The sequence below is a fragment of the Citrus sinensis genome, chromosome 6 (genome assembly GCF_022201045.2).
Source record: "Citrus sinensis cultivar Valencia sweet orange chromosome 6, DVS_A1.0, whole genome shotgun sequence".
Taxonomy (NCBI): Eukaryota; Viridiplantae; Streptophyta; class Magnoliopsida; order Sapindales; family Rutaceae; genus Citrus; species Citrus sinensis.
Window position 1 is genome coordinate 16398976 of NC_068561.1, and position 23011 is coordinate 16421986.

Here is a 23011-nt window from a genome sequence, read left to right on the forward strand (position 1 = left end):
TTTTTTTGGGGGGTCAACAAAGGATCTGTAAGTGTTAAAATACGGGCCCATGAGAAAGATACGCTTCATAAAATAAACTCTTGGTAATATTGCTTTAAAAAATGTCGATAAAATATATTGCCATCTGTCACTCATCAGATTAATGTCAAGCTGTCAGCGGAAAACAGCAATTATTTGAGCAGATAATTTCAACGGAGTTAATTATCTTCCAAGAAACATTCGATCATTCTATTTTTTATCGTTATTTCTCCTTTTGTTATTCTAAATAAATTGCTGAAATTTGCATTGACTTCTGAAACTCTTCAATCCTCAAACAATGGAGTATCAATTTTTGAACTCCAAATGGTTTTGGCTAAACTTCCTTGAGTTCATTCATGTTTTATGGATGACTCCAGGTTTAAAATCGGCAATCATTGAAGTAGATGACAAGCTTGCTTTAATTGACTTCAAGAGTCACATAACTCAAGATCCTCTGCAAATCATGAGCTCATGGAATGATTCAATACATTTCTGCAACTGGGTTGGTGTTACATGCAGTCCCTCCAATGAAAGAGTCACAGCCTTGAAGCTGGAATCAAAACAGTTAGTTGGCTCAATTCCTCCTTCTGTAGGAAACCTTACATGTCTTAAAGTAATCAACCTGCAAGAGAACAACTTTCATGGACAAATTCCTGACGAAATAGGCCGTTTACAGCAGCTGCAGGATCTCAATTTGACTTACAATTACCTTAGTGGGAGTATTCCATCAAATTTATCTCACTGTAGAGAACTTCGAGTGTTTGATACTAGTGCCAACGGTCTCATTGGCCAGATACCTGATCAGCTTAGTTCACTGGAAAAACTTGAAATCATTCGCCTTGGACGCAACAATCTTACAGGAAATATCCCAGCTTGGATAGGGAATTTTTCTTCTTTGCATGTTCTGTGGCTTGCTCTGAATGATTTTCATGGAAACATACCAATTGAACTTGGCCAGCTTTCAGGCCTAGGAATTTTTCAACTTTATGGGAATTTTCTGTCTGGTATGATCCCTTCTTCAATTTATAATATCTCATCCATACATTATATTTCTGTGACTCAAAACCAGCTGCACGGACCGCTGCCTTCAGATGTTGGCCTAACTCTTCCAAATCTGGAAATATTTGCTGGTGGCGTTAACTACTTTACAGGAAGTATTCCTATATCATTGTCTAATGCCTCCAAGCTTCAGATTCTTGACTTTTCTGATAATGGTCTCACTGGGACAATTCCTGAAAACTTTGGAAGCTTGAACAGTCTAGTTAGACTTAATTTTGAGATTAACAAACTTGGAAGTGGGAAGATAGGCGACTTGAAATTTCTCTCTTTCTTGGCTAATTGTACTAGTCTTGAAGTGTTAGGTCTTGCTCAAAATCGCTTCGGGGGAGAATTGCCTAGCTCCATTGCAAACCTTTCAACCCATTTGCGAATTCTTACAATGGGAGATAATCTCTTTTATGGAAACATCCCAGTTGGAATTGGAAACCTTGTTAACTTGAGCCTTTTGGGATTTGAAGGGAACAATTTAAGTGGCAGTTTCCCTGAAGTTATAGGGAAGCTCAACAAATTAGAGGGATTGGAGTTGAATGCTAACAAATTTTCAGGATTTATCCCGTCTTCCCTTGGTAACTTGACTGTATTAAGTAGGCTTTTGATGGAGGAGAATAGATTTGAAGGAAGCATCCCTTCCAGTCTTGGAAACTGCACAAAGTTACAGGTGTTGAACTTATCAAGTAATAATCTCAACGGCACCATACCCAAAGAAGTTGTCAGCCTCTCTTCTCTTTCAATTTCTTTGGTCATGTCTCATAATTCTTTGACTGGTTCACTCCCACCTGAAGTAGGCAAGTTGACCAATCTTGTTGAATTGGACGTGTCGTACAACAGGTTATCAGGTGAAATTCCAAGCAGCCTTGATAGTTGTATTAGTTTGGAGCGTCTGTATCTGGGGAATAACTCATTTAAAGGGACAATTCCTGTATCCTTAAAAAGTTTAAGAGGTTTAGCAGAATTAGATCTTTCATGTAATAACTTGTCTGGCAAGGTTCCCCAATTTTTCAGCAAGCTTTTATCTCTCAGGCATCTCAATCTCTCTTACAATGAACTGGATGGAGAAATATCCAGGGAAGGGATTTTTGCAAATGCCAGTGCCATTTCCATTGTTGGGAATGATAAGCTCTGTGGTGGCATCCAAAAATTACAGTTACCTGAATGCTCCAGAAAAAATCCCAGAAAACGTCTTTCTCTAAAAATAGTAATCCCAGTAACTATTTCAGTCCCAATTTTTATTCTTCTTTTGGCTGCTTTGGTTATTTACCGTATAGTCAAAACTTCAAGAAGACAGTCCGCTCCTCCTTCTAATGAGTGGCAATCCGGCCTGTCTTATTTGGAGATCTCAAATGCAACTGAAAACTTCTCTGAGGAAAATTTGATTGGTTCTGGCAGTTTTGGTTCTGTATACAAAGGAACTCTTGCTGATGGGGAAACTGCTGCAATTAAGGTACTAAAACTGCAACAGCAAGGAGCTTTAAAGAGCTTCATTGATGAATGCAATGCTTTGAGTAGTATACGACACCGTAACATCCTCAAGATCGTATCTTCATGCTCAAGTGTTGATTATGAAGGGAATGACTTCAAAGCTTTAGTTTTTGAGTTCATGCGGAATGGAAATCTGGACCAGTGGCTGCACCCAAGTACTGATGAGTATTGTCATTATAAGAAATTGAGCCTCATGCAGAGACTGAATATAGTGATAGATGTAGCATCAGCATTGGATTATCTCCACAACCAGTATGACACACCAATTGCACATTGTGATCTAAAGCCAAGCAATGTACTCCTTGATGAAGATATGATAGCTCATGTTGGTGACTTTGGATTGGCAAAATTCCTCTTTGAAGAATCCAATACTCCCTCCAAAAATCAAACAATGTCAAATGGGCTCAAGGGTTCCGTTGGTTACATCCCTCCAGGTACTTCTTAAACCAAATACATCACACTTCTTTCTTGACACTATCAACTTTGATATTCTAATTACAAATTTCACAAAGTGCAGAGTACATCAACGGCTATGTTTCAATACTTGGAGATATATACAGCTATGGCATACTATTGCTGGAGATATTTACAGGAAAAAGACCAACAGATGATATGTTTAAAGATGATCTGAGCATTCACAAGTTTGTATTAATGGCCTTGCCCAGCCATGTCATGGATGTTCTTGACCTATCAATGTTGCTTGAAGAAGAAAACGATCATGAAAAACATGAGGAAGAAGATTTGTTTCCAGACATTGAATCACAAGTTGCTCAAAAGAAATTGGAAGAATGCTTGGTTTCAGTGATGAGAATTGGAGTCATGTGTTCTGCAGCTTCGCCAAGAGATCGGGTGGGCATGAAATTTGTTGTTAACAATCTGCAAGCGATTAGATCAAAAATAAGAATGCGAGAAGAATGAGAAGTCTAAAAGATTTCAACTCATCTTTTAGAAGTATGTAATTTCAAATTAGTAAAAACTTAGATAAATAAAGATGGCCTGGTTTTATTGCTGTAATTTAATGTTCATGGAACATTTTCGTGCTGACATATATATATTTCTTATTACTTGCAGCCACCTCGCTGAAACAACAGTGAAAGATAACTGCTATTTGCCTGCATCTTGAGTTGAGCATTAATTAATCCCACATCGACGAAGAGTGCTTTTGACTTTCTGCAGATTGTTTACAACATCACTGATGTCCATCCGTTCTCTGGGGGATTCTACTGAACAAGCAACTCCAATTTTGAGTATTGTGGCCAGACTCTCTTGTACTTGGTCCTGTTTAAGTTTTTCTTCAGCTGTTCCTTCTCCTTCTTCTCCTCCAGTAACAAAGAGTGGGTCTAAAACTTCTGATATTTGTTCAGGCAATGCGTTTTTAACAAAATTGTGGAGGTCCAAACCTTCCGCAAATATGTCACTGGTAGGCCTTTTCCCTGTAAAAGTTTCCAGCAAGAGGATCCCATAGCTGTACACATCACCATATGTTGAAACCCGACTTCCCATGCCATATTCTACAATATTCAAATCGTTCATTAGTTAGAAGCAGGAGAATTTTTCAGTTTTAAGTACAGTTACTTCTCACTTGTGCTTAATTTGGCCTGTTTGTAAGCACAGGTAACGTGTTAAGAACTTATATTACCAATACACCGACCAAATTGATAGCTAATGATTACTGAACACCTACCCAATATATAGTTATATTTTGCATCTGGGATACAATTTCCGAGAATAAAGACTTCTAAAAAATTGTTCATGAATAAAACAAGAAATCAATGGTTACCTGGTGGAGCATACCCAACGGTTCCTTTCAGTCCAATTGAGCTACTTTGATTGGAACGGATAGCTTCCGGAATAAACCTTGTTAACCCAAAATCGCCGACATGTGCAGTCATGTCATTATCAAGAAGAATGTTGCTTGGCTTTAAATCACAATGAACAATTGGCTTTCCGCAGTGGCGATGAAGATATTCTAGAGCAGAAGCCACATCAATGGCAATGTTCAATCTTTGAAGAAGACTTAAAATCCTGGAGCTGTAATTCAGATCATCCGAAGTTGATTCTGGATGCAACCAGATCTCTAAACTTCCATTGTGCATGAACTCATAAACTAAAGCTTTGAAATCATTGCCTTCAAAATCGGAACTTGAACATGCAGTTAGGATTTTGACAAGATTACGATGCCTAATGTTTCTTAAGACCTCGCATTCAGCCATGAAGCTCTTTAAAGCCCCACGTTGATGTAAGAACAGCACCTTCACCGCAACAACTGTTTGATCCGGATCTAGTATTCCTTTGTAGACTGAGCCGAAGCTTCCAGCACCAACTAAATTGGCAGAAGAAAATCCACCGGTAGCTTTCAGGAGACTTTCGTAGGAGACATTTAGAAGCAAATCCTTCCTTGATGAAGACTCTGAACCAGTCACTGTTCTTTTCTTTCTCAATCGATTGATTATTAAAAGAGACATGACCAAAACTAGCCCCACAAGCCCAGGGAGGAGCGGAATCATAAACTTGAGCCCTTTGGATTTCTCACTTTTCTTTGACTCACTGGAAGTACATGGTGGCAACTTGAGTTCTGAGATTCCTCCACAAAGCTTTCCATTACCAGCTACCGATATGGCAGATGAATTCTTAAAGATCCCTTTATGTGGAACTTCTCCCTCTAGATTGTTGAAGGACAGATTCAACCTTCGCAGAAAGGGAAATGTATCCAAAAACTTTGGCATTTTCCCCGAAAAGTTGTTTTGCGAAAGATCAAGTTCTTCAAGACCTTTTAAAGAACTAAAGCCTGGATGGATTGGGCCACGAAAAAAATTATCGCTCAAATTTAGATACTCCAGGCCAACACAACTTGCAAGTGAGCTTGGAATTTCACCTGATAACTTATTCTCCGATAAATCTAATTGTCGAACATTTTTCAGATTTCCAACTTCCGATGGTATTCGACCAGTGAAATGATTGTGCGACAAATCCAACCATCCTGATAAGGAGGATACGCCAATAACTTCACTGGGTATAGCCCCAGAAAGATTATTATCTGACAGATCTAATTTCTGCAGTTGATGACAAGTTCCTAGAGCTGAAGGTAAGCTTCCTCGTATGGAATTTCTATGTAAATCAAGTTCTGTCAGGAAAGTTAAATTCCCAAAAGATGAAGGAATTTCTCCAGAAATATTGTTTCCAAACAAGGACAATAGTTGTAGCTTGGGAAGTGATCCAACAGAAATTGGAATGCTTCCTGCGAGGAGGCCCACCTCAATGGCTATTAATATCAAATTTTTCAGGTTACCAATTCCCGTTGGGATGGAACCAGATATCGGATTAGCTGACATATATAAATAGCTAAGATGGGATGAAAAATTAGCAATTGAATTTGGCAATATCCCTCTTAGATTATTTTTGCTCAGGCTGACTACTTCTAAGTAAGTGCAATTGACCAAAGAATCTAGAAATCTAAGGTCATTACCCTTTCTGGTTCCAAGATTATTTCTTGCAAAATTGAGCCTAGTCAGATTCCTTAATCTACCCAAATCTTCTGGTATCGAGCCCGTCAAAGAGTTATTTGCAAAATCTAGCCACTCAAGCTTACTTGCATTAGATATAGAATGGGGTATATTCCCAAAAAACTGATTACCTGCCAATAAAAGTATACGGATATTAGGAAGTGTGAAGCCGATGTAAGGTGGAATTTCACCAAAAAGTTGGTTTTCTGACGCGGCAAAGTAATCCATTGGAGTGATATTAAAAAGCTGGATGGGAATTGAACCTGTTAAGGAATTTACAGAGACTTGGAACATGTTTAGGTGCTTCAATTGGCCTAGCTCAACAGGAATGTTGCCATTAAGACTGTTTTCTGAAAGAGAAAGCTGTTGAAGAAATGAGAGATTTGAAAGGGACTGAGGAACAGGCCCAGTGAGATAGTTACTAGCAAGTCCAAGTCCTTTTAACTTGAACAAACTGCCCAATTCAGAAGGTATTTTACCTTCGAGCTTGTTCACGACTAAGTCGAGAATCCTGAGCTTAGAACAATGAGTGAGATTGACAGGAATCTCTCCTTGTAACATATTACGATTGAATATGATTGATCGTAGCCGAAACAAGCGGCCTATTTCATGTGGGATCATTCCCGAGAAGCTATTTTGTTGAAGATTGATAAGCCTAAGGAATGTCAAGTTCCCGATGTAAGGAGAAAGTGTACCTGTCAGATTTTGGCCACTGAGATTCAATGATATGACTCTTTGATGTTTGAGACTGCAAGTAACTCCTAGCCACAGGCAAAAGTTGACGGAATCATTCCACGTACTCAATGCTCCAAATGGATCAGCTACCTTGCTTTTGAAAGCAAGCAAAGCTTGTTTATCAGTTTCAGTTCCAAGATTGGCACAGTGGGAAAAAGAGAAATGAAATAAGAAACTTAGAAGGATGAAAAGGAAGAAAAACAAGAGTGCTATTACAGGGGAAGTTTTAGTGTCCCTCATTTATAAAGCGAATTTTAACAAGTATTCAGCGTTTGGTGCAATGATCTGCCTCAGTGCCTGCTAATTTTATAAAGCTATGAGTAAGTGGGAAGGAAGTTGCTGGGAAGATCTTATATCAATAGTAAATGATTCTTGCTTTATTTCTTTCGTACGAAGCTTGGAGACAAAGAGGCCTTATTTTCTTGATAATGAGCACTTGGGTCCCTTTCAAGCTTCGTCCTTTTTCACACTAATTCAAGATTCCATCCAACCTAACAACAGTTGGTCCAATCGACATATATATTATTAAGTGCGATTCAAATAACCCGTTACATAAAATAGTCACGCAATTTATTGTCATCTTATCAAAGAAAAGATACAGACATATAGTCTTGGTATTCTAGAAGCGGTGAAGCACAGTCCCTTTTTGGTCAATCCTTTATTATGTTTGTATGAATTTTTTTATGATTAATTAAAAGAACATATATGACAATAAATGAGTAAAAAATGAACAAATAAAGCAATTGAGACTATTGAGATCTTTCACAGCTTAGGTAAAGAAGAAAATTACAATATACCCTTCTGAAAAAATAAAAAATAAAACTATCTAAATCCACAAAACATTTAAATTTGAGAGGAGAGAATTCACAGCTTAGAAACAATCTACCCACACCGGACAAAAATTTCCACCAACCAAATGAATGACTAGTGGGTAGTTCTTTCTGTCGGCGGAAAATGCGTTCTAAGCCTCTTGCTTATTTAGGGTACTTTCAAACTCTTATATTGAAATTTCGTGCAAGCACTGTACATTCAAACTTCCACAATTGGGATTTTGAAATTTCGTTTCAAGCATTGGTTAATTATTTATTGCATGTTTTCATAAGTAAAATGCTCGATAAATTAAAATTTCTATTAAATAATAGGATTTGTCGATCCTTACTTGTGAAATTATAATTTGATTACTTGACATTCGCTTAATTAATAATTTTTTCTTGATTCCAATATCGTTAATTGATCAACGTTTTATTATAATAATATAATGTAAGTATGTCTTATATTGTACTCGATAATTTAAGTAGCTAGATTTACAAAAACTTATTTTAACAGCTTAATTTGTTTGCTTCTTATATTAACGGCAAGGGTTTAAGGACTCAAGTATAAAAGAGGAGTAGGGTAATGTAACCAAAAAGTAATAAAATTAAGACACTAACACTTATTTTCTCTCCAATTATAGAGTAATGTTACACATCTCAAATTTTTTATCTCAAAAAATTATCTCAAATGATGTGGCATTCGTTAATTAATTGGTAAGATAAGACATTTAATCACTTAGATTTTGTAAAGAATTACTAAATACTCAATTAATGACACATCATTTGCGATAAATTTTAGGATAAAAATTTTGAAATATCTATCATTACTCTGCATTATAATCTCTTTCTTTCTCTATTACTGTAGCAACTAAATTGAAACATTTTAGAATCAACATCTGACAAGTTTAATTAAAGGGCTTTATGTGTTAAAAAAAAATTAAAGAGTTTAATGATGATGATGATGATGATTATTATTATTATTTAATATTATTATTAAGAAGATGAAGGTCCAATGTGATGTGTGTAGCAAAAACGGAGCCTCGGTGTTTTGCACATCCAATAAACAGCTCTTTGTGACACGTATCCCCACCATGTTCACCACGCCAACAAGCTCGCCTCCAATGCTTCTCTCTTTTTCATCCTTCCCCTAAGCGATTTGCCGACTTTCATGTCTTAATTTATTTTGATGAGAAAATAATTCTCTTTCTAATTTTTTGGCGTACGTCCCCTAATTCATTAAAATGAAGTGTTAATTTTCAGAAAAGAAAAGAATTTCTTGATAAAGAAAGAAGTGATTTACTGGAAAGAGATTGAATTAGAACAGGTTTGGCAGTATATAAGTGTCTTTATAAATTTATGAAGTCCCTTAATCAGTTAATTGGGGTTTTTCTAGTAGAGGGATTTTATCAAAACCCTTCGGACTTCTAATTTGACCCGATGGAAGGGCCTGGGCTTAATTGACAGGTTGAATTTTGGGCTTTCCTGATTATCCAAAAGACTGGAACTTTTAACAGCCCGTTGAAATTCTTATAACACCCATTTTGAATTTTATTTCCCAAAATACCTCGTTTTAATTTATAAAATATTAATGCATGTATTAAAATTAACAATCTTCCTATAAAATTTCACAAAAAACGAATATTTTTCTTAATTTTCTATTTATAAAATAAATGAAAATCCTAAAACCTTAAATTATTTTCTTCTCATTAATTGTTTCTATTTCTATAACTGTAAACTCTTATAATATATCAAAATTTTGTATTAAAATTAAAATATAACATAATTAATTATGAAATGAATTAGGTATAAAAATTTTGTTAAAATAATAAATTATTTAAGTGCTTAATTGAATTTCCATTCAAAAAATAAGAAATGAATTAAATTATCTTTAATTTTAGCAATTTCAATTAAAAAGTAGTTTTATAAGAATTTTTGAAGGGTATCCAAAGGCCTAGTCTATCCAAAAAAGATTAATTTTTAACAACGTTGCTTTGTTTAAAAAAAAAAATTGACCCTCAATTCTCATTAGCCTAAATTTCTCAATTATCTTCACCAAATTCTTTTTGAAAAAAAAATTCCTAAATACACCTTATATAATCCTCAATGTATCCTTATTATCGTTTTTATTCCTTTTTAATATGATTATAAATTTTATTTTGAAAAGATTGACACGGTCAAATATTACTAATTGTTAAGTGAGAATAAAATTTCAATTAAATTTAATTGTTATATACTTAAAAAGTTAGAATACAAAATTTGTATCCCAAATAACGTGTCATCTAATTAAATACCAATGATTACCAAGTGTTTGGTAATAATTAATTTTTTATATCATCACTAACGAGATGATTTCATAGCACTAATGAATGACCAACATTTCTTATCTTCATCATTTGCAATATGAATATCATATCCCGATTTTGTAAGCATGTGATTCCTCCTGAAGCAAGGTTTAATTATTAAACAAAAACGTGAAAGAAAAATATTAGGGACTATTATATGTTTTTTTGTATTTACTTTCCCTTTCATCGTCTTATTTGTTAATGTCGAAACACGGCCGGTAAGAAATCATCAATGGAGTTAAATAAACGAAATTTAGTAATTTTCTTCCCAAATTAATGAACTCTCAAAAAAAAAAAAAAAAACACTATAGCTCGAATATGAATTCTGAATAAAATATCTGAATATGAAATCTGAAACAAGCAATGGGAGTTGGCAGCCACTGGATAAGTTACATGATCCGTAACTTAGCCAACTCCTAAAATATCTTACTTAACGTCAATTGGACTTAATTCTGGTCCCAGAATATTTAACTGCCCAGTTTAATGTCAACGAAATAAATCAAGTAGTTGGACAGATAGATAATAACAATGGTCCCAGAACATTTAATGACTCAAGTATTATTTTTGCCCTTTATTAGTCTAAAAGGACAAATTGCTCCAATTTGCATTGCCTTTCGAATCACTTTATTCCAGAAAGTGAATCCATGGAGCATCGGGTTTTGAACTTCAAATGGTTTGTCCTCGTTCCTGTTTGACGGCTAGCTCCAAGCTTAGAATCAGCAACCATTGAAGCGGACAAGCTTGCTTTACTTGACTTCAAGAATCATATAACTCAAGATCCTCTGCAAATCATGAGCTCATGGAATGATTCTGTCCATTTCTGCAACTGGGTTGGTGTTACGTGCAGTCCCTCTAATGGAAGAGTCACATTCTTAAAGCTGGAATCAAAACAGTTGGTTGGCCCAATTCCTGCTTCTATAGGAAACCTTACATATCTTACAGGGATCAACCTATTCCAGAACAGCTTTCATGGCCAAATTCCTGAAGAAATAGGACGTCTACAGCAGCTGCAGGATCTCAATTTAACTCACAATTACCTTAGTGGGAAAATTCCAACAAATTTATCTCACTGTACAGAACTTAGATCATTTGAAGCTAGTGCCAACGATTTCATTGGCCAGATTCCCGACCAGCTTAGTTCATTAACAAAACTAGAAATCATCGGCCTTGGAACCAGCAATCTTACAGGAAATATCCCAGCTTGGATAGGCAATTTTTCTTCTCTGCAAGTTCTGTTGCTGTCTAGGAATAATTTACATGGGAGCATACCAAATGAACTTGGCCAGCTTTCAGGCCTGGGATTTTTCACATTTTATGGGAATTTTATATCTGGTATCATTCCTTCTTCCATTTATAATATCTTATCTATCTACTATTTCTCTGTGACTCAAAACCAGCTGCATGGGCAGCTGCCTGCAGATGTTGGCCTCACCCTTCCTAATCTGAAAATATTTGCTGGTGGTGTTAACTATTTCACAGGAAGTATTCCTGTGTCATTGTCAATTGCTTCTAATCTTCAGGTTCTTGATTTTGCTGAAAATGGTCTCACTGGGAGTATTCCTGAAAACTTTGGGAGCTTGAAAGATCTAGTTAGACTAAACTTTGATGAAAATGAACTTGGAAGCAGAGAAATAGGTGACTTGCATTTTCTCAAATTCTTGGCTAATTGTACTAGTCTTGAAGTGTTAGGTCTTGCCCAAAATGGTTTTGGGGGAGAGATGCCGATCTCCATTGCAAACCTTTCAGCCCATTTGCGAATTCTCACAATGGGGGATAATCTGATGCATGGAAACATCCCTGTTGGGATCGGAAACCTTGTTAACTTGAGCCTTCTTGGATTAGAAGGTAACAACTTAAGTGGTAGTGTTCCTGAAGTTATAGGGAGGCTCAACAAATTAGAAGGATTGGAGTTGAATGGTAACAAGTTTTCAGGATTAATCCCATCTTCCCTTGGTAACTTAACTATACTGATTAGGCTTTTGATGGAGGAGAATAGATTTGAAGGAATCATCCCTCCAAGTCTTGGAAACTGCCAGAAGTTGCAGGTGCTGAACTTATAGTAATAATCTCAATGGCACCATACCCAAAGAAGTTGTCGGCCTCTCTTCTCTTTCAATTTCTTTGGTCGTGTCTCATAATTCTTTGACTGGTTCACTCCCACCGGAAGTGGGCAAGTTGACAAATCTTGCGGAATTGGACGTGACATACAACAAGTTATCAGGTGAAATTCCAAGCAGCCTTGATAGTTGTATTAGTTTGGAGCGTCTGTATCTGGGGAATAACTCATTTAAAGGGACAATTCCTGTATCCTTAAAAAGTTTAAGAGGTTTAGCTGAATTAGATCTTTCATGTAACAACTTGTCTGGCAAGGTTCCTGGATTTTTCGGCAAGCTTTTATCTCTCAGGCATCTTAATCTCTCTTACAACGATCTGGATGGTGAAATATCCAGGGAAGGGATCTTTGCAAATGCAAGTGCTGTTTCCATTGTCGGGAATGATAAGCTCTGTGGTGGCATCCAAGAACTACATTTATCTGAATGCTCCAGAAAAAATCCCAGGAAACATCTACCCGTAGGAGTAGTAATCCCCGTAACTATTGCGGTCATAAGTGTTATTGTTTTCTTGACTTCATTGGTTATTTATTGTATGGTAAAACCCTCAAGGAGACAATCCCCTCCTCCTCCTCATGAGCGGCAATCAGGCATTTCTTACTCAGATATTTCCAAATCAACTGATAATTTCTCAAAAGAAAATTTGATTGGTACTGGCAGTTTTGGTTCTGTATACAAAGGAACTCTTGGTGACAGAACAATTGTTGCGATTAAGGTTCTAAAACTTCAACAGCAAGGAGCTGTAAAGAGCTTCGTTGATGAATGCAATGCTCTGAAAAGTACACAACATCGTAACATTCTCAGGGTCATAACTGCTTGCTCGAGTGTTGATTTTGAAGGGAATAAACAGTAACAATCTCCGTGTCATTTATTTTTTATATTTTATTGTGTTTTTAAAAAATTAATATTTTTTATCCTGATAAACAGTAATCATAAACAGTAATTATGAACAGTTGTGGTAAACAATAATGTTTGAGGGAAATACTCCGACGAGACCAGACGTGATGAGCAGATGTTTGGTGGCAGAAGTCTGCGAGTAGGTGTGTCCCGTAAGAGCCAGGTAGCAGGGAAACAGGGGTAGGAATATCCTGCTCATCCACGAGCACGTCATTCGCGAGGCCAATTTCCTGTAAGAAGCATAAAGCCATTCCTGTTGTATTCTTGCTAAAGGTTGATTCGAGGAGACCCGGTCAACGACAGTTGGCGAGGCATGCTCTCCAGCCTGAGAATCTAGGCACGAAGGCCACACAACCACCCACGACTATGGAAATGGGGAATCCACGTTCAAGAGGTGGGAGGATAACGGACGTAGACTGTGGAAAACTGGGATTCAGAGGAAGCCTATAAAAAGGTAGCCAACGAAGGTAAAAGGGTTAGCAATTTTGATTCTAAAAGAGAGAAAACAACCTAACAGCTATAAGATTTGTGGCAAGCGTTCCCCGAACCTTCATATCTGACTTGAGCATCGGAGGGTTTGCGCCGAGAAAACAACCGGCGTACTCTGACCTGTCTGTGTGCGCAGGAACCTCTGGAGAAGAAGCTTTACGAGGAGAGATCCTGGTCGTAGTGAAGTTGATCGAGCAGAGACCCTGGTCGTAGAACGAGGACAACCAGAATCTCGCATAAACATTTTGGCGCCGTCTGTGGGAAGCTGAGCAAAAAGCTTCTGTTGATAGCAAGAAGAGAAGGGAAGCAGCTGAAAAGCAATGGAGACAGGAGGAAGTAATACACAAGGGGGTGATATGAGGCTTAACGATTCCGTAACGCTGAGGGAGATAGCCAGTGAAGCACGGGAAAAAGCCATGTTCGACCGGATGGAATGGATGGAAAAGCAGATGGAGACCTTGACAACCATCCTGCATGAGCTGCGAAGCGAACGAAGGGTAACCTAGGAAGAAAGGGTGAGAGGTGATGGAGTGGCACCAGGTCCTGATAATACGAGGAGAAGTCAGACCATCGGGAGATTTGGTGAGGAAAGAGGTAACATACCCCAGCGGGGAGAATTCCATAGAGAGGAAGAGCAGTCCCCGGCAAGACAGATTTTTGACGAGGACGATGGGGTGGCGAACGCAAAGGAAACAGTGCTGAGGCAACATTTACATGATGTAGAGCAAGAGCGGGATCAAGTTGCAGCACATGACCCTGGTCGTGCAGTGCAGCTGGAGGAGGAAGTGCGCAGACTAGCGCAGATAATTGACGACATGCAAGGGAGGAGCAGAGCTCCTGGTTGGAGGATAATGCTGGACGGAGAATCACCGCTCGCAGCAGAGATCATGAGGGCAGTTATTTCGAGAGATTTCCGCCTCCCAGACCTTAGATATTCAGGAAGAACTGATCCGCTGGTACACATAGAGCGCTTCAACGACATAACTGGGGTACAAGAATTATCTCAATCCCAAAGGTGCAGGGTGTTCCCACTATCCCTTGAGGGACGTGCACGAGAGTGGTACAGGAAACTTCCTCGAGGCAACATTAAAACCTTCGAGCAGATGTGCCAGGAATTTGCGGAGCAGTTTAGTGGGGTAATGGCACCAGAAGATGACATGATGGAGCTGAAAAGCATGAAACAGGGAGAGCAAGAAACCCTTCGGGAATTCATCAAGAGATTTCATCGTGCTGTCCTCGACTTGGGAGCCTTCAACCACCCTCAGGCGTTAAGGGGATTGAAAGAAGGGGTGAAGATATGAAGGTTGTAGTACAACTTAAGAAGCCCAGTTATTCAGACGTATGCGGCCGCATACGAGCAGGCTAAGAGAGACATTAAGATTGAAGAGGAGAAGGCCGCACGGATTAAAACAGACCAGTTAGAAGGGTCGGGGAGGAAAGAGAAGAGAGCATTACCAGGGAATGGGCCGATCAGGAGGAGGGACCACCAGACCTCGGGTAGTGGAGCAGGAGGTCGGGTAACTGCTTACCAGCCCCAACAGAGGCCACCACAGTATCAGCGCAGCAGGGCGCAATCTCCTCGTTCCCCAGCTAGGGAGCCTTGGAGAAGGCATGATTCGGCATATGGTGGTCTTCATCAACATTCCCACGGTAGAAGAGGGAGCAGACCAGAAGTACTGCCAACGCCCCCAACTCAGAACGGAGCAAACAGAGAAAGAGCAGTGCACCTGATCGACCAGAACCAGGACTATGGGCGGTATACTTCCTTGAAGATATCCCTGGATGAGGTGTATGAAGCCATAAAGGATCGAGGGCTGCTGTGCCTCCCTGCCCCAATAACAAAGCCATCCAGCATGAGGGATAGGGGACGCTATTGTAAGTTCCATGGCACTCATGGCCACACCACAGCAGATTGCAGGGATCTCAAGACCCAGGTTGAAGATTTTGTGAGAAATCGGTATCTGGACGAGTTTATAGATGTGACATTCCCAATGGTAGCATCAACAAATGAATGGGAGCAGAGTGACAGGAATTTGAGGCGCGAGCAGCCTACAGTAAGGATGATAGCTGGGGGCCTAATATTGGCTGGAGATTCCAACAGGTCGAGGAAGAATTATGCTAGATACGCCATGACCAGCAAAGAGGTATTCTTCAACACCCCAGCAGCCAAACGTGTAAGAGTTAGGCAAGTGCCAATCATGTGGACAGATGAGGATGAGGAAAGGATTTTATACCCTCACGAGGATGCTTTGGTCATCGAGGCCACTGTTGCTAGCAAGAAGTTTGACAGGATACTGGTTGACACAGGGAGCTCAGTTGACGTATTGTTTAAGTCAACCCTGGAGGAGATAGGAATAGCAGATCGGAAGCTGGAATATACCAACACCTCCTTGAAAGGGTTTGGAGGAGGAAAGCTGATCCCTCTGGGCATGGTCGAGTTGCCTATAACAATTGGGAGCTCCCCGACAGAAAGGACAATGATGCTGGACTTTGTGGTGGTAGACGAAGAAAGTCCTTACCAGATGATCCTAGGCCAGCCATTTCTGAGGATGAGCAAAGCGGTGCTGTCCAATCATTATCTGGCTCTGAAGTACCAGGTGAATGGGGTAGTTGGAGTGGTACGAGGAGACCAGAGGATCGCAAGAAGCTGCTACTCCTCGGCAGCAAGGGAAGCAATGCAGATAACATCCCTCGATACCCGAGTAGAAAACAAGAAGGGCCATATAGAGTCAAGCAAATGGTGGGACCCGGAGCTTACAAGTTGGTTCGCACAGACGGCCACGAGGTGAAACGCCCATGGAACGCAGCACACCTCCGAAAATACTTCCAGTAAGACTTGTTCACATTTTAAAGCAATTTCTGCTCGTGCTCTTTATCTTTTATTTTTATGTTTTACGTCAAAGCAAGTTCATGTAAAATCAAAACCTGCAATTAATGGAACGTCGAGGAATGTCATTCACTTGAAACTGTGATAAATCTTCCAAGGCATGCAAAGGCTCACCAAGTCTCAAAGCCTGTTTTATGGCGAGATAGAAGCCAAGCATGCCAGGATCTGCTCGACCACGTAAAGGCGAGCAGAATCCCCAAGCATCGAAGAAGTCACTAAGGCATACAAAGGCTCACCAAGTCTCAAAGCCTGTTTTATGGCGAGACAGAAGCCAAGCATGCCAGGATCTGCTCGACCACGAGAAGGCAAGCAGAATCCCAAGCATTGAAGAATTTGCTAAGGCATGCAAAGGCTCACCAAGTCTCAAAGCCTGTTTATGGCGAGACCAGAAGCCAAGCGTGCCAGGATCTGCTCGACCACGAGAAGGCGAGCAGAATCCCAAGCATCGAAGAAGTCACTAAGGCATGCAAAGGCTCGCCAAGTCTCAAAGCCTGTTTTATGGCGAGACAGAAGCCAAGCATGCCAGGATCTGCTCGACCACGTGAAGGCGAGCAGAATCCCCAAGCATCGAAGAAGTCACTAAGGCATGCAAAGGCTCACCAAGTCTCAAAGCCTGTTTTATGGCGAGACAGAAGCCAAGCATGCCAGGATCTGCTCGACCACGTGAAGGCGAGCAGAATCCCCAAGCATCGAAGAAGTCACTAAGGCATGCAAAGGCTCACCAAGTCTCAAAGCCTGTTTTATGGCGAGACAGAAGCCAAGCATGCCAGGATCTGCTCGACCACGTGAAGGCGAGCAGAATCCCCAAGCATCGAAGAAGTCACTAAGACATGCAAAGGCTCACCAAGTCTCAAAGCCTGTTTTATGGCGAGACAGAAGCCAAGCATGCCAGGATCTGCTCGACCACGTAAAGGCGAGCAGAATCCCCAAGCATCGAAGAAGTCACTAAGACATGCAAAGGCTCACCAAGTCTCAAAGCCTGTTTTATGGCGAGACAGAAGCCAAGCATGCCAGGATCTGCTCAACCACGAGAAGGCGAGCAGAATCCCAAGCATTGAAGAATTTACTAAGGCATGCAAAGGCTCACCAAGTCTCAAAGCCTGTTTATGGCGAGACCAGAAGCCAAGCGTGCTAAGATCTGCTCGACCACGAGAAGGCGAGCAGAATCCCAATTCTTGAAGAATCAAAGGCATGCAAAGGCTCATCAAGTCTCAAAGCCTGTTTTATGGTGAGACAGAAGCCAAGCGTGCCAGGATCTGCTCGACCACGAGAAGGCGAGCAGAATCCCAATCCTTGAAGAATTGAAGGCACGCAAAGGCTCGTCAAGTCTAAAAGCCTGTTTATGGCGAGACCAGAAGTCAAGCGTGCCAGGATCTGCTCGACCACGAGAAGACGAGCAGAGTCCAAAGCATTCGAAAAAATTCCTAAGGCATGCAAAGGCTTACCAAGTCTTAAAGCCTGTCTTATGGCGAAACCCGAAGCCAAGCATGCCAGGATCTGCTCGACCACGCGAAGGCGAGCAGAATCCCAAGCATTGAAGAATTTTCAAAGGCATGTGGCAAAACCATGTGCCAAGCCAGAACTTGCTCGACCAGACAAAGACAAGCAGATTCTCAAACGAAAAATAACTCATGATTACAACACAAGAAAGTAATCAAAAACATCTTTATTAATTTGTTAATAATTAACAGAGGAGATAATCTTCACAAACATTGTTCATTACAATACAAGAAATATATCAAGAAGATGGTGGATCAGTAAGCCGAGCAGCATCGGTTGGCTGGACCTCCTCAGGTGCAGGGGGGTATCACCAGTTGCGTCCGGGGGGGGGGGGGGGGCTCGCCTCGCCAACATCAGCAGGTACTGCACGAGGAGGAGAGTTTTCCTCCTCAATCACGATCGGCTCTACCCCTTCAGCGTCTTCTTTGGCCGCCTCCTCGTCCATATGTTGAGCAACACCAGCTGCAAGGTCATCTATCTTCAGATCAGGGTGTTGCTTCCCGAGAACGGCCATGATGCAACGATAGGAATGCCGAAGTCCCTGGTCGTACTGGTTGTCAGCCTCCTTCTCTAAGTTCTCGACCCGAACCCGGTGGGAATCACGGAGAGATTCGAGCTGAGCCTCATACATAGCCTTCTGCCTTTGAAGATCCTCCTTGACCTTGGTCAGCTCCTCCTCGAGGCCTTTTCCAGTCCCATGCGACCAAGAACCGCTAAGTTTCTACTGCCGGTCCATTACATTACCCAACACCAGAAACTGGGGGACCGGTGTTTGAGGGAAATACTCCGACGAGACCAGACGTGATGAGCAGATGTTTTGTGGCAGAAGTCTGCGAGCAGGTGTGTCCTGTAAGAGCCAGGTAGCAGGGAAACAGAGGCAGGAATATCCTGCTCATCCATGAGCACGTCATCCGCGAGGCCAATTTCCTGTAAGAAGCATAAAGCCATTCCTGTAAGAAGCATAAAGCCATTCCTGCTGTATTCTTGCTAAGGGTTGATTCGAGGAGACCCGGTCAACGACAGTTGGCGAGGCATGCTCTCCAGCCCGAGAATCTAGGCACGAAGGCCACGCAACCACCCACGACTACGGAAATGGGGAATCCACGTTCGAGAGGTGGGAGGATAACGGACGTAGACTGCGGAAAACTGGGATTCAGAGGAAGCCTATAAAAAGGTAGCCAACGAAGGTAAAAGGGTTAGCAATTTTGATTCTAAAAGAGAGAAAATAACCTAACAGCCATAAGATTTGTGGCAAGCGTTCCCCGAACCTTCATATCTGACTTGAGCGTCGGAGGGTTTGCGCCGGGAAAACAACCGACGTACTCTGACCTGTCTGTGTGCGCAGGAATCTCTGAAGAAGAAGCTTTACGAGGAGAGATCCTGGTCGTGGTGAAGTTGATTGAGCAGAGACCCTGGTCATAGAACGAGGACAACCAGAATCTCGCATCAACAAGTAATAATAAACAGTATTTCTGAAAAAATTAAGTAATTAATTTTTGGTTTTTAATTACCTACATCTAATTTTGATAAATCTAAATTCCTTTCAAATACCACGTTTAAGAAAAGTGCTTTTGACTTTTTGCAGAATATTTATGACACTGATGTCCATTCGCTCTCTGGGGGATTCTACTGAACAAGCAACTCCAATTTTGAGGATTGCAATCAAACTCTCTCGTATTTGACCCTTTTTTATGTTTTCTTCAGCCGTTTCTTCTCCTTGTTCCCCTCCAACAAGAAATAGTGGGTCTAAGACTTGTAATATTTGATCTGGCAATGCCATTTTAACAAAATTGTGAAGATCCAATCCCTCTGTAAACATGTCACTGGTGGGTCTTTTCCCTGTAAAAATCTCCAGCAAGAGTATCCCGTAGCTGTATACATCACCATTTGTTGAAACCTGACTTCCCATGCCATATTCTGCAACATTCAAATTCTATAGTGCTTACATTTTGAGTACAATCACTTCTCACTTGTGCTTCGGCTAATTTTAGAAACACAATAAAATGTTTGATTAACACTTCGGCTTTACTTCTGAATTTTTATGGTTTTATTCTGCAGCTATTGACATTAAAAGTTAAAAAAAGAAAAAAAAAATCATATTACCTGGTGCAGCATACCCGACAGTTCCTTTCAGTCCAACCGAGCTACATTGATTCGAACTTATGACTTCTGGAATAAATCTTGTTAATCCAAAATCACCCACATGTGCAATCATGTCATTGTCGAGAAGAACGTTGCTTGGCTTTAAATCGCAATGAACAATTTGCTTTTTGCAGTGGTGATGAAGATATTCCAAAGCAGATGCCACGTTAATGGCAATGTTCAACCTTTGAAGAAAGCTTAAAATGCTGGGGCTGTAATTCAGATCATCTGAAGCTGATTCTGGGTGCAACCAACTCTCTAAACTTCCATGGTGCATGAACTCATAGACTAAAGCTTTGAAATCATTGCCTTGAAAATCGGAACTTGAACATGCAGTTATGATTTTGACAAGATTACGATGCCTAATGTTTCTTAAGGCCTCACATTCAGCCATGAAGCTCTTTAAAGCGCCACGTTGATGTAAGAACAGCACCTTCACCATAACAACTGTTTGATCTGGATCAAGTATTCCTTTGTAGACTGAGCCGAAGCTTCCAGTACCAATTAAATTGGCAGAAGAAAATCCTCTAGTAGCTTTCAGGAGACTTTCGTAGGAGACATTTAGAAGCAAATCCTTTCTTGATGAAGACTCCGAACTAGTCACTGTTCTTTTCCTTCTCAATCTATCGATAATTAGAAGGGACATGACCAAAACTAGCCCCACAAGTCCAGAGAGGAGCGGAATCATCAACTTGAACCCGTTTGATTTCTGCCTTTTCTTTGACTCACTGGGAGTACATGGAGGCAATTTAAGTTCTGAGATACCTCCACAAAGCTTTTCATTACCAGCTACCGATATGGCAGATGCATTCTTAAAGATCCCTTTTCTTGGTACATCTCCGTCTAGATTGTTGTAGGACAGATTCAAACTTTGCAAAAATGGAAATGTATCCAAAAACTTTGGGATTTTGCCTGAAAAGTTATTTTGAAAAAGATCTAGGCCTTCAAGACTTTTCAAAGAACTCAAACCAGGATGGATAGGCCCGTGAAAGGAATTAATGCTCAAGTTTAGGTACTCCAGGCCAACACAACTTCCAAGTGAGCTTGGAATTTCGCCTGATAACTTGTTCTTCGATAAGTCTAGATGTGGAATGCTTTTCAGATTGCCTGCGGCCAATGGTATAGGACCAGTTAAATGATTGTGCGACAAGTCCAACCATCTTGATAATGAAGATAGACCAATAACCTCACTGGGTATTGCCCCAGAAAGATTGTTTTTGAGAGATCTAAACTCTGCAGTTGGTGACAATTTCCTAGAGCTGAAGGTATGCTTCCTCGTATGGAGTTTCCACGTAAATTGAGTTCGGTCAGGAAAGTGAAATTCCCAAGTGATGAAGGAATTTCTCCAGAAATATTGTTTTCAAACAAAGACAGTACTTGTAGTTTCGGAAGATATCCAACAGAAATTGGTATGCTTCCTGTGAGGATACATTTTTCAATGGCTATTATGATCAAATTTTTCAGTTCCCAATTTCTGTTGGGATGGAACCATATATAGGATTAGCTGACATATAAATAGCGAAGATGAGATGAAAAATTAGCAAGGGAATTCGGCAATATCCCACTTAGACTATTTACATTTAGGCTGACTATTTCTAGGTAAGTGCAATTGACCAAAGAATCTAGAAATCTAAGGTCATTAACCTTTCTAGTTCCAAGATCATTTCTTGCAAAATTGAGCCTAGTCAAATTCCTTAATCTACCCAAATCTTCAGGTATCGAGGCCGTCAAAGAGTTATTTGCAAAATCTAGCCACTCAAGCTTACTTGCATTAGATATAGAATGGGGTATATTGCCAAAAAACTGATTACCTGCCAATAAAAGTATACGGATATTAGGAAGTGTGAAGCCGATGTAAGGTGGAAGTTCGCCAACGAGTTGGTTTTCTGACACAGCAAAATATTCCATTGAAGTGATGTTAAAAAGCTGTATAGGAATTGAACCTCTTAAGGAATGTTGCCATTAAGACTGTTTTCTGAAAGAGAAAGCTGTTTAAGAAATGAAAGATTTGCAAGTGACTGAGGAATAGGCCCGGTGAGAAGGTATATTACCTTCAAGCTTGTTCAAGACTAAGTCGAGAGTCCTGAGTTCTGAACAATGAGTAAGATTTACAGGAATTTGTCCCTGTAACGTATTACTATTAAATATGATGTAACGTAGCCTAAACAAGCGGCCTATTTCGTGTGGGATATTGCCAGAGAAATTGTTTTGTTGAAGGTTGATAAGCATAAGGAATGTCAAGTTTCCTATGTAAGGAGAAACGGTACCTGTCAGATTTTGGCCACTGAGATTCAATGATATATATGACTCTTTGATGTTTGAGGCTGCAAGTAACTCCAAGCCACTGGCAAAAGTTGACAGAATCATTCCATGTACTCAAAGCTCCGAATGGATCATCATCTACCTTGCTTTTGAAAGCAATCAAAGCTTGTTTATCGGTTTCACTTCCAAGATTGGCACAATAGGAAAAAGAGAAGTGAAATGGGAAACTTAGAAGGATGAAAAGGAAGGAAAACAAGAATGCTATTACAGGGGAAGTTCTAGCGTCCCTCATTTATCAATCGAATTTTAACAAGTATTCAGTGTTTGGTGTTAGTGCAATGATCTGCCTCAGAGCCTCCTAATTTTATAAAGCTGTGAGGAAGTGGGAAGGAAGTTGCGGGGAAGATCTTATATCAATGGTAAACGATTCTTGCTTTGTCAGAAATTTGGAAACAGTGAGGCCTTATTTTCTTTATCGATTATCGAGGGAAAGAACACTTGGATCCCCCTTTCAAACATTTTTTTCAATTTCAAATTGAACATTCATTCAATTCCATCAAAATAATTACAGTAAGTTCAGTCAAATTATATGTTATTAAATATCACAATAGAGGTCAAATAATCTATTACATCAAACAGTCAGTCAAATTATTACAATCTTATCAAAGATATAAAAAGATAGTCTTTTGAGTGCTCTAAAAGTATTCGCTTCCTTTCTATTAAGTTTTTATCATGTGTGCATGACCATTTCCATAATTATTAAAAAGATAAACAT

At 40.0% G+C, this 23011-nt stretch overlaps 2 protein-coding genes across 7 annotated transcripts; one reads left to right on the forward strand and one right to left on the reverse strand.

Moving 5' to 3' along the window:
• Positions 1 to 246: 246 nt before the first annotated feature.
• Positions 247 to 3542, forward strand: LOC102613182 (putative receptor-like protein kinase At3g47110). Its single transcript, XM_006481344.4, has 2 exons — positions 247 to 2990; positions 3074 to 3542. Exons 1-2 carry the CDS (start codon positions 317 to 319, stop codon positions 3472 to 3474), a joined length of 3075 nt encoding a protein of 1024 aa, XP_006481407.2. The 5' UTR covers positions 247 to 316; the 3' UTR covers positions 3475 to 3542.
• LOC102621016 (putative receptor-like protein kinase At3g47110) lies at positions 3539 to 22783 on the reverse strand. 6 transcript variants are annotated; one of them, XM_052443835.1, is made up of 4 exons: positions 22026 to 22783; positions 21786 to 21860; positions 4337 to 6190; positions 3539 to 4067 (listed from the first exon to the last, which is right to left on the reverse strand). In XM_052443835.1, exons 1-4 carry the CDS (start codon positions 22339 to 22341, stop codon positions 3688 to 3690), a joined length of 2625 nt encoding a protein of 874 aa, XP_052299795.1. In that variant the 5' UTR covers positions 22342 to 22783; the 3' UTR covers positions 3539 to 3687. The 6 variants fall into 6 exon arrangements, with proteins under 6 accessions (XP_052299795.1, XP_052299798.1, XP_052299794.1 ...); XM_052443838.1 differs by lacking the exons at positions 21786 to 21860; positions 22026 to 22783 and adding exons at positions 6323 to 6422; positions 6755 to 6892; XM_052443834.1 differs by lacking the exons at positions 21786 to 21860; positions 22026 to 22783 and adding an exon at positions 6323 to 7171.
• Between the last annotated feature and the right edge of the window lie 228 nt (positions 22784 to 23011).

What these genes read in the sequence shown, in the direction of transcription:
- LOC102613182 (XM_006481344.4), top strand. Translation starts at nt 317, where the DNA reads ATGGAGTATCAATTTTTGAACTCCAAATGGTTTTGGCTAAACTTCCTT. An exon ending in CGTTGGTTACATCCCTCCAG is followed by an intron (nt 2,991 to 3,073) that starts GTACTTCTTAAA and finishes CACAAAGTGCAG; the next exon opens with AGTACATCAACGGCTATGTT.
- LOC102621016 (XM_052443833.1), bottom strand. Translation starts at nt 7,034, where the DNA reads ATGAGGGACACTAAAACTTCCCCTGTAATAGCACTCTTGTTTTTCTTC. An exon ending in CGTTGGGTATGCTCCACCAG is followed by an intron (nt 4,068 to 4,336) that starts GTAACCATTGAT and finishes TGAATATTGTAG; the next exon opens with AATATGGCATGGGAAGTCGG.